The sequence below is a fragment of the Poecilia reticulata genome, linkage group LG13, assembly GCF_000633615.1.
Source record: "Poecilia reticulata strain Guanapo linkage group LG13, Guppy_female_1.0+MT, whole genome shotgun sequence".
Lineage (NCBI taxonomy): Eukaryota > Metazoa > Chordata > Actinopteri > Cyprinodontiformes > Poeciliidae > Poecilia > Poecilia reticulata.
The window spans coordinates 26,029,906-26,041,786 of NC_024343.1; the positions used below are offsets into that span (position 1 = coordinate 26,029,906).

Genomic DNA, 11,881 nt, shown 5'->3' on the forward strand with positions numbered 1-11,881 from the left:
AGCGTGTATTTTCCCTGGCAAAATTAAAATTACTAAAGTGATTCTGACTTATTAAAAACATTGACAAACATATTGCATTATACTTGGATATCTTGGTTACCCTAATTTTTATTTTTTGGAAAATAGTTGAAAAACGTGTGAATGTACAAATGTCTTCCTATTTGAATCCAAAATGTATTAATTAAAGGGACGGTATTAGAATTTAAGACGATTGCTTATTTTTGAAACATGTTCTTACAAAAAGATGTGTTTCAGGTTTGTGTGTTAACCTTAAAGATGACTTGAAATTATCTAGATCTGTCATGTTTCACAAAGCTTCATTAAAAAAAAAAAAATAATTAAAATGCAATATAAATGTTTTTGATGCTTGATGAGTAATTTTAAGTCAGGATTATAAATTAATTGTACAAATATTTCCTTGCAATGATTTGTTCTCTTCCTTGGAGATGCATATTTGTATGTATCCAAAATAAGGACCATTCATTCATTAAAAAATAAAATCGAGCATTAAAAACTAATGCTTGATTAATGCTCATTTGTTACGTTACTCATTTGTTTCCTCTTTCCTCTCTGCTGCCCCCTACAGGTCAGAGATCCACATGCCAGCCGTTTCAGTCCAGTTCTCCCTCATCCTGGAGGCCTATTGCAGAGGAAGCATCCCTCATATTGAGGTTTTAAAGAAACAGGCAAGATACATTCAGTCTGGTTTATCCCCCTTTCAACCTACGAGTTGTAAATCTAATTAGTTATACCTGTTAAAAGCACATTGTCCTGCTATGGGCAGAAGTGTTGGTTTCTTTCTAGATTTATGTCTGTCAGACAAGTGGATATTTTCAGACTCTTGCTCTGCTATTGTTAACCCTGACAGGGCAAAATTTGTGGCTTTTATTGTCTGTGTCCTGCCCTCTAACCTTTGACCTCACTTCTTGCCATTTCCTCCTCGACTATCTCACCACTTTCCTGTTGCACAAAGCAAACACGGTCTGGTTTGTAGGAAAGTGGGTTAGCTGTCAGGAGCAGAAATGTGTTGTGTTGTTTGCTTGCAAGCAGCCAAACCTTCTAAAATATCCTTCTAGTAGTTGAACTTGTTTATTTTCATTTCCAGGTGGAAGCCCTGACTAAATTGAAGTCTGTCAATGAGTTAATCAAGCTGGGAACCCTTAAAAACGCTCGAAGCAAAACAAAGGAGGCCATGTTGACCAAGGAGGCCATGATAACGTGTTTGAGACAGAGCGGCTACTCGGAGGCTCTGTCAGACCTGAGCTCCCCTCTCAACCCCAGTGTGCTGCTGTCTGACATCAGGTAAGACAGCTGCTCACATGACGATCCCTCCTCTGGGTGGCAGCAAACGGCGCTGAGCTGCAGATAACCCTTTGTCCTCCATCCTTGTGCTTTTAGTGTGGAGAAGTGTCGCTACATGGACTCCAAGATGAAGCCTCTTTGGATTGTTTACAACAACAAGCTGCTTAATGGAGATACTTTGGGAATCATCTTCAAAAATGGAGACGGTAGGAATCTCACAATCATGAAGCTGGGGTTGGGAAATTAAATGTGCAATGAGTTCCTGTTTTACAGTTTCTTAATAACAATCGTTGTCGCATGGTTGTGACATTGTCACATTACAACCAAAAATTTTATTTTAATTATAGATTGATATAAAATTTATCTAAGTGTGAAGAGAAGGGAGAAAAAAAATCAAGGTTTTCAAAAGTGATGCATAGAAATGTATTTGCATTAGCCCTGTGTTTACTTTGATACAACCGCATAAAATCCAGTTGCCTCCAGTTTGGTGATTAGTAAACCAATCACCAAAACATGCAGAGAGTCCATGAGTTTAATAATATTTGTAAAACTAGCACGGTATAAATTTCTTTTACTGCTACTGCCCCTGTAAGCTGATCCAGTATATGAATACTTTTGCAAAGCACTAGAGGGATGTAATAAAACCAAATAGTATATTTAACTTTCATAAATGGCTGATTATATTCCAATCAGAACATTAGCTCATCTTTCATTCTCATTTTTATTTCCTAGACTTGAGGCAAGACATGTTGACCCTACAGATACTGAGGTTGATGGATCTTCTGTGGAAGGAAGCAAATCTGGACCTCAGGTGAGTTTCTTTGTGTTTGTGTTTGGGGTACACCCATTTATTGGCCAGCAGATTTCCTTAATTTTGGGGAGTTCAGTGATTGGCTGATACTTGAGAATGAAGCCGATCTTATTCCCTATCAAAGGTTTAAAAATCACCCACTGTCCTCTTCTGCTCTACAGTGAGAGGGGTTTGACTGAAAGACTGGCCCACCAGGCCATGTCTGCACATTTGCAGTTAACAGTAATCACCCTACTGTTGCCAACACAGCAGCTTTCTTGCTATATTTAGCGACATTTCTGAATTTCTGAATAATTGGTATCGGCCAAAATCAGAATCGGCTTTTTAAAACATCTGTAATCAGCGATTGGCCAGAAAACGTCTAGTTTGTATTCATATATAATTCAGGAGTGCAGACTTTCTCTCGTTTTGGTCCCTGCTCTCTGTGGTGAAGAGAGCAGGGACTTTCAAAAGAGCTTGTATTCAAAAGAACAAGCTCTTTTGAAAGTTTAGCTGAACAGCAGACTATACCACAAACAAATGTCACTGTCTGCTCTGTTTTTACAAGGTGTAGGACCGGGCAACCGCCGTCAGTTCCATAAAATAGAGCTTATTTTATTCCTTTTCATATAAAATGACTATAATATATCTTCACTTGTGATTGTCACCAGGCTTGTTCCACCCATCCTTACTCCACTTTTACCAATGTTTACACTGTGGTACAATAAAATGTGCCCACAATCTACAAATAAAACACTCCTCATACCAAATCTTTTTTTCTTCTTCTTTCTTCAGGATTGTTCCATATGGTTGCTTAGCAACGGGTGACAGAGCAGGACTCATTGAAGTGGTCTCATCAGCAGACACGATCGCCAACATCCAGTTGACCAACAGCAACGTTGCAGCAACCGCGGCGTTCAACAAGGATGCTTTGCTAAACTGGCTGAAAGAAAGGAACTCTGGGTAGGATGGAGTTCAAATGTAGCTGCTGGGAATTTAAAAGGATTTACATTTCATCATGGTTATGTGTCCCGTGTTCACAGTGATGCTCTCGACCGGGCCATTGAGGAGTTCACATTGTCCTGTGCGGGCTACTGTGTAGCTACTTACGTCCTGGGCATTGGAGACCGCCACAGCGACAACATCATGGTCCGCAGCACGGGGCAGGTCAGACAAGCAGGAGAAACATTTTCATGAGCTCGTTTCATTCCTCGTGTCAGTGCGACTCACCGTCTGCCGTGTTTTCCTGTCAGCTGTTTCACATAGACTTCGGTCACATCCTTGGCAACTTCAAGTCCAAGTTCGGCATCAAGAGGGAACGCGTACCCTTTATCCTCACACATGACTTCATCCACGTCATTCAACAGGGCAAGACGGGGAACACGGAAAAATTTGGCAGGTTTGTTCCTGTCTTTTTTTTCCCATCGTTTCTAAATCACATTGAAACAATACTACTGAATCATTTCAAGTAAAAGGTGCAAAAAACTTTTTATAATCTATCAATTTGACACAGAGCTGTCAAATTGAAAGCTCTGTTATGATGATGAGTCGATTTAGATTTGCTTGAAATTTGCCTACATATCCATAGATGGAATAATAAACCAAACAGGCACATTGTAATAACGGCTAATATATACTTATTTGTTTAGGTTTACCAGCCTGAACACAAGCATCAAATATCTTGCAAAGTATTCACACCAATTTAAACTTTACACATTTCAGCTACGTACATTATTGTGTTACCAGACCAGCTGTATTTCTTTATATTTTAAGCTACATACAGATGGACTTAACAAAGTAGGTGACTTCTGAAGGCACTTGGTTGCTCTGAGTTTCATTTAAGGGTATCAGAGTAAAACCGTGACTAGAAATTTCTGCCTCACTTTTTATATTTATAAGAAATTTGGAAAGCCATTTTGACTTGTATGCCTAATTTTTTGACTGTAGCAAATGGCTGCAAAATGTGAGAAAGTTTAACGTATAAATACTTTTACAACGTACAGTAGATGCTATGATATCAATTCTATGTTGGTCCAAAGTATGGAGTTCAGTTGGAGTTTTTTTAACATATAATTTGATGTTTTCTCAATTTAAAAATCCCCCATCTCTGCAAATTTCAAACATCTTCAGATGTATATGATAAACTAACGGAAGTTTAAACTGCATAGTACAGTAAATGTTGTAATGTCTGATTATTACTGTTGTCATGTTTGAAGAAAACTAGTAAGTTAAAACTCAATCCTATAAAGAACTGGCTTTTGTGCCTGTGAATGCTTTTTAAAAAAGCTGAGGTCATTGTTGCAGTACTGCCTTCCACCACCAGGCTGCAGCAAAGATTCGCAGCTGGAGGACATTGAGGCAGGTTTGCAGAACAGCGTGCTGTTTATGTAAATAAAGGAAGATGCAGTTTGAGGAAGAACATGACTGGCAGTAGAAGAGGCTGGTTAATTTGGTTAAGAAAATTATCTGCCTTATGCCTAGAGATAAAGACTGTAAAAGCTATTTATCAAGTGCATTTAATGAGAATTAATTTTGTAACGCACAGTAAATCTTTTTGCACATGAATGTAAATTCAAGAGCAGATTTTTAATTGTGGTGCGAGTACAAGAGCAAAATCTCAGCTCTGTTTACCTCCCTGCTTCCATTCATGCAGTATGCAACTGTGTCATTCAAAGACTTCATAAAGCAACACTGCCAACGCATTCAGAGTACCAGTTCATGCTGGTTATGGGTCAAGTCAGATCTGTTGCTAGAGGTGGAATACCCCTTCAACACAGTTAGTCTTTGTTATTGTGGCCTAGATCCAGGGGTGACAGTAAGGGGGTACGGCAGGGTACTGCGTACCCCTAAAAGATTTAGTGGGGGTACGCAGTACCTGCAAGAGAGAGGAGCGGCTGTCTGCTGTAAAACATGAATGGTTTCACTGTGCAGCCGTGAGTTCCTCCACTAATCAGCCGTGACTGATTAGTTTTTCAAGAATAATCTAAAACACAACTTAATCAGTTAAAAAATAACTTTTTTCCCATTTCATATTGTTTCTGAACTGTTCATGCTTTGCTAGAGCAATATATCGATCGCAGAAGGTTTTGAGTTGATCTCGGTATTAGCTGACAAACTGAACGCCCCCTGGATGCTGAGACCAGCACGTCCTCCTCTGATTGGCTTATCAAACCATTCATAACTTTAGAACAAAAAACAAAAATCAACAAAACATGTTCAAATTAATGACCCAACAGCAATAATAATTTCTGTGATTATTGTTTCTACAAGGTGTTGCGCAATTCTGTGCGTTTCGGTTCCATTATCAAAATAACGAGCTGAGCAGGAGTTTAAAATTAACTAATCAACCACCGCTGTGTTCATGAGAGGATTATTAATGACCGCAAAATAAATATCAAGCGGGCAAACCTGATATCGTAACGGACTGAATGTTATATTTTTAACGCAATCTTGGGTTGGCTTGTGGAGTGTAGGAGGTTGCCATGGAAACGGGTGTGCTTAAGTGAGAGAGAGAGAAAATGTGCGAGTGGTTTTGAATTGATCATCTGTTCGGGTAGTTTTATCTTTGCTGTGACTCTTTACAGCCGCTGTAGTTTCTGAACTTTCAATAAATGACAAACTTGGACTAATTACCTCATTCTTTGTGAGTATATGTCATTTACAACAAACATCAAACGCGGTAAATATGTTTCATTAAGTATTTAACAAACAAATGGCTTCTACCGCGATAATTATGTGAAATTAAATTAATTGTCTAATACAAAAAATTGTTTGGTGCTGTTGGGCTCAGAATCTAAGAAGCTTCTCCTTTATCAAACAATTTTTTTGCCTCTTTTTTAGTGGCAATGTTGATGTTGCTGAGATTTTGTCCAAAATAACTTTTTTCAACCTTTATAGCTCCACTGTTGAAAATGAGACTCTAACATTCACAAATGACATTGAAATAAAATCCAGTCCAACATCTGGTTTGAGGTGATTCCTCTGGAACCTGTTGGAGGAAAAATATCCCAACTTCAGAAGATGTGCTTTTAACTTAACAGAGCTCTGTGGTTCCTCCTGTCAGTATGAGAGTCAGGGTGAGGAGGCGCCATGTTAGGAAGATAAAGTGGAAACTGCAGGAGCTTCAGAACAAACATGTCATGATGCTGGGCTATTGATTATCCCTCTGTCTGGACACAGGATGAATAGAACCAGTTTAAAAGCTAAAATTAATGGTTATATGCCAGACATGGAAAACTGGGATGCACTCTATGCCATGATGTTCAGAATTTAGGTCTCATGGCCAGTGGGCTGAAGGAAATACAGCTTTATTTTTTAGCAATTCAAGACCAACCCAGTATATATATATGTATATATATATAGTTGTCATAGTACCCCCAAGTAGGCATGGGTGAAACTACTTTCACCCATGCCTAGATCCTTATCTACATGTGTATCTGTATAACAGAACATAATGTGTTACTTTCTGTAGTAAAATAAAATAGTTTTTAAGATAATAAGAATAGAGAAAAAAAACATTTATTAGCTGTAATTGCTTCTAAACTAGATTATTGAGCTGGCCTTGTTGTTAGCTGCAAACAGTTGTCATATCTCATGTTGTTTACATCTAAAGCTGCTAAATACAGTAGTGGGTGGTTGTTGCATCAGCACTCGCGGTGTCTGTGGGTTTAAGTAGTCGGAACATTGTGTACAATGGCAGCTGGCATGCAGAGGAAATGATTAGCATTGATGATTGTTTTTGTTTTGATTTTTATTGTTTTTGATCTTTGTCTTTAAAGTTTGTTTTTTATTAAAATTCAGCGGAAATTGGTACCAATATGACAAATGATGGGTATGTTCAAAAACTAAAGGCCGTAAGTTGCTTAAGCTATATAAGAACTTTTTACTGACTGAAGAGAAGAAATTATGATTGTTTCTGCTTTCTCGGACCATTTTAGAATCACATCTTTCCTCTGCAGCAAGTTGGGGCCCCAGGAGTCGGCATTTGGTTGGTCTTAGACAAAACGGAAGTTGTCACTTATTATGAACAGTTTGTGGTCTTATGTATTTAGCTCAGTCATGTTTCCACTGATAACAAAACTTCCAGTAAGATCACTCGACCACCAAACCACTCTGGTCTACTTTAGGTCATGCAGACAACTGAAAGGCGTTTTGCTTTTTGAGCTCAGCATGCATAAAATTTCAAACATGAACAAATCCTGGAATCTTTATTGTGTTTGTGTAAAAGCAAAAAACAACAAAAACTGCATCTATCAAATTTATCCAGCATGCACAACTTCAGTCAAGAAGTTGTTTTCCAAAGCTCGAGCAACAAAGCATTTTCGGAACTCTTGTTGATGTGTATGAAATTGTCTTCCCCTTTATTGAAGCCGAGAAGCTGCATAACATGACAAACAACTGTGCTCATATCTCCTCCTTTTCTCTTTCTAGTTTTCGTCAAAATTGCGAGGACGCTTATCTTATCTTGAGGAAGAACGGCAACCTCTTCATCACGCTGTTTGCCCTCATGCTGACTGCTGGACTACCTGAGTTAACCTCTGTCAAAGACATCCAATACCTAAAGGTACCAAAGGCTGAGAAGCAGGAGTACATGTGGATTTAAAACTGATTTTACCCAGCAGCAAAATGCAGTTTGCATGCGGTTACATACCAGACATGCTTCTGAAGAAATTTGTGTCAACAAGTGGTGGAAATGTTTACCAGTGGAAATTTCTACTCATCCTTGGTTAGATTTCACTTTTTCCATTCACAACGCTGTTTATAAGAATATTGTTGGAAAGCTGAGTGGAAGGAAAACACAAGCAACAATGATTTATTTTTACCATCCTAATTTTTGGAATGCTAATTAATAAATGTAAATTTTTTTATTTTATTTTATTTGATACATCCACCATTGTGGGATCGGTTTGAGACCAGTCATTTCATGACAATGCAAATCATTGTGGTACATGTGTGGTATCTTGTAAAAGTATTAACTTTTCCACCTGTTTAACTTTTTGTACACACCCGTAAATAAAATTCCCTGCAATTGCCAACTGCTCTGGATCTGCAAAACTGGTAAAAACATTCCTCTACGACTCCCAGTAGTACTTGCTGGAACAAGTACTACTTTGCCAGATTTTATTTGGTAAAAAAAAAAGTATTTCAATTCAACTTGTCCACTTCTATGTTGATGTCGCATTTAAATCCCAATATAATACACATTAGAAAGTGTATAAATTCAACAGGTTTGAAGACTTTGTTTTGAGTTGAATCACTTTGTCTTGTTTTTTCTGTGACCCATTAAGAAGCCCTGAGCTGAGCTTCAGTATGATGATGCACTTTGAGTTATGCAATAGCCTGAGGCTGGTTGTGACCACAGGTAGTCGGTGCACCCTTAGTTGTGGCTGCACTGACACAAGTTTGCAACGCTCTAGAAAGAAAACCCCAAAGGATTCATTCAAAATATCTGTCAATAAACACTGGCGGCACACATCAGAGCTCCATGCTTCCGGCTCCTTGATGATCTTCATCCGTATGGTTGTTAAGGGACACTTGTTGTTGATCGGTGTAGCAGCAGTGTGCACATGCAGTCTGGTTCGCGTGCTGAGCTCATGTTGGTGTTGCTGTGCTTCAGAATTTATGCGGTCTACTGATGACGCATGTGTTGCACGAGCAGCGCAGATTCCCATGGTAACGGCTGTCAACAGCAGCATATCTTAATGAGGAAGAATGGCCAAACTGAGGCTGTGGCAGGACACAGTCTTCAGTGTTGAGACAGCCAGAGCGACTGCAGCTGTGCTCACATCCAACAGCTTGACCTTTTTAACATGAAGAGGCATGTTTAACCAGAACTTCTGAGTGGTAGTTTATGTAAGAGATCCAGATCAAAACAGCAGCTGTTTGAAGGCCTGTGTTTTACTACTGTTTTAAAATGTCTCAATACCCGTTTCTGATCACCAGTCTTCTCTCTAACGATCCTCCATTTTCCAGTCAGCTCCGTGATGATGAAAAATAGAGGATTCCATAGCTAATTTAATTCAAAAAATTAGCTGCATTTCATTTGCTGAAATGTAGCTAATTCTAATTTTGACCTCAGTTTGTGAATGTGACAAACACCTAATTTAACATTACTAATCATGTAGATGTGATGTTGAGGTGCATCTCAATAAAGCCATTTAGGCCATAAAGTGAACCTCATGTATTATGTAGGGTCACTCCCTGCATAGTGATATATTAATGCTGTTATATTTTAATGTGGTTTGCAGCTAATGAAAAGTTAAAATGTACTTTTAGTACGTAAAATATTGCTGAACACTAACAGAAGTTTCAAAATGAAAATGTAAGCCTGCTGAAAAGTGTGTGCTTGAACTCTGAGTCATCGGCGCTCACCGTTTGGTTGGGGCTTCTTTGTCATAAATTACTTTATCAGGATACATGAAGGCAATCAGCCTCCGGTTCTGCTGAGGTGCATTAGAGCCATGGATTGTTTTAACAGAAATCTTCAGCATATTTGTATTGTTGGTTAACGGCATATCTCTTCTATTTTTAACTTTTCTTAATCCTGATAACTAGGCCTCTCCTTACTGCCAGTATATTTATCCTATTAGTCTTATTTGTCTTAGTTTTACTTTCATCTGACGGTGTTGAATAACTTTAGTTTAACTAATTTTTTATTTCTATATTAAATTAGTTTTAAAAGATTGAGTAGTTAAGCTTTGCTTAACTGGTTCAGATTCTGACACATAACTAATATACCCAATTGAATCGGCCAATTATGTTGACTTTGTGTGTGGATGGAAGAGGCTGTGTGTTATTCATCATTATTATTATTCTGCATCATTTTCCTCCCACACTCTCCACTAATCTCTCTTCCGCTTTCCCCCGTCAGGACTCTCTTGCTCTGGGGAAGACAGACGATGAGGCCCTGAAGCAGTTCCGCCAAAAGTTTGATGAAGCGCTGAGAGAAAGTTGGACGACCAAGGTCAACTGGATGGCCCACAACGTGGCCAAAGACAACCGCTCCTAGACCAGCTGGAACCACCTTAAAAACTGGGGGTCTGGAGAAATGTTGAGGGAATGTGTGGAAGGGGCCAGATGTGCCAAAGAGACAGGGTGATGTGAATATACGTATATACCATTTACCCTGAATTGAAGAAGGGAATCTAGCTCAAATCTGAAACCCAAGCAGATTCAACCCTGCGTGCTGTAAACTGGGTAAATATACTCTGAAATGGTTCAGTTACCCTGCAACCTCATCACCTTCTTTAACTTTGGAATGGCAACCCAAAACTTTAAAAGTATGGTCTGGAATCATTTCTGTGGAATCGCCGTCATTGATGATATTTGCAAGCTTTGCACAGACTGAACAGCTGGTGGAGAACCCAGCCAGAGGAACGGAACTGATCCCTCTTCGCCCGCGCCAAAATGCCTGACAGGACCTCCCCGTTCAGGAGGCTACAGCATCACTTAACTACTGGAGTGTTTGGAGGAAGGCTGGATTCAGCAGGTGGAAACTCGAATGGAAAGGGCCGCCATATTTTTGACGACACCCCAGAAGAGCATCAAGAAAGATTGTGAAAACAAAGAAAATGGTGGCGGTTAAAACAGACACGCAGTTGTCCTTGTCCTTGTTTTGAAATACTGAATGCCACAACCAGTACAACCTTGGACCTGTTTGAAAGTCTGCTGCAAAACTGCGAGAAGATTGTATTTGTTTTGTTTTTACTGTGTAAGAGACATCTATGTGCCAGACTACTTTACTAGTCCACACAGGAAACATGTGAGGGAAACGGAAAAAGGTGACTTCTTGGAGGAAAAAGATTCTCTGAGCCTTCTGGTCCACAGTCTGACTCTTGCTTCATTTGGATCTTCGAACACTGGAATGTTTTTAGAGACACACGAGTCGTTTGAGTAATTCAAAAAGACTTTTAATAAACTAAATACTTCATTTTATTTTTTATTTCAATTTTTTTTTTTTTTTTACATTGTGCAGTCGGAAGCATTACTATGACTGTCCTGTTTGACATCTTTTTAAAGGACCAACAAGCAATGATGTCAAAGCCGATGCTTTTACACGTAATGTTACAACCAAAACATGACAGCATATGTTTAATAATTTTATTGTGTTTTTAATAATCTGTTTCCAAACTGAATGTGCAAACATGTGCCGCTCTATTACATGCATTTGCTTTGATAGAAGCAGCTGTGGGCGGAGTCAGCAGCCAGGTGGGCGAGATTTGTCAGCAGAGAGTAAGACTGATGCAGACCTACTTGTTTGGACAAATGGTGCTCTTGCAGCATCTGCATCTGTATTCGATGTTTGTGCAATATCCAAATAGATGTCCCATATCCTGTCATCTATACCTCTGGGTCCAGGCCTCAACCTATGTTATGCTCATGTTGTCTCCTGGTTTATGTGCGAAACAGAACCACTAGCCTTCAGAAGTCTCAAACACTGGATATCGCAAAAATGTACAGGCTTTTATTGTTTTGCCTTTTTTGTTTTCATAAGAGTTTTATTAAAGTTATTTTCCACAGTGCAGCATTTCCGGCTGGGTGAATTTTTTTTTTTTTTTTTTTTTTCTGTTCTGGATGTGGGTTGCATGGTTGTACGCCTTCTCAGGGCAGCATTATGGATTTTGTTTCTGTTTAAGGAGTGATGCTAGCACTTTATTGATTTCCGAGCAGAAATATCCTCACGCCACTTTCAGCCTGTTGGAACAACTCCATGGTATTTTAGTACCAAGCCAAAGATATGGGTGTTTATATTAATAGATTAGCATGTCGTGATGGCAGTTGCTCCCTTTG

General features: G+C 39.0%; 1 protein-coding gene across 1 annotated transcript in view; it reads left to right on the plus strand.

The window, feature by feature from the left end:
* The window catches only part of pik3cb (phosphatidylinositol-4,5-bisphosphate 3-kinase, catalytic subunit beta), a 56,986-nt gene extending 45,368 nt beyond the window's left edge, over window positions 1-11,618 (plus strand). The window contains exons 16-24 of the mRNA XM_008426230.2: window positions 587-686; window positions 1,106-1,302; window positions 1,399-1,508; window positions 2,035-2,113; window positions 2,888-3,055; window positions 3,136-3,259; window positions 3,346-3,491; window positions 7,523-7,655; window positions 9,963-11,618. Of these exons, the coding sequence (XP_008424452.1) occupies window positions 587-686; window positions 1,106-1,302; window positions 1,399-1,508; window positions 2,035-2,113; window positions 2,888-3,055; window positions 3,136-3,259; window positions 3,346-3,491; window positions 7,523-7,655; window positions 9,963-10,100 (1,195 nt within the window). The 3' untranslated portion in view covers window positions 10,101-11,618. The remainder of the gene's footprint in view (window positions 1-586; window positions 687-1,105; window positions 1,303-1,398; window positions 1,509-2,034; window positions 2,114-2,887; window positions 3,056-3,135; window positions 3,260-3,345; window positions 3,492-7,522; window positions 7,656-9,962) is intronic.
* Window positions 11,619-11,881: the final 263 nt, after the last annotated feature.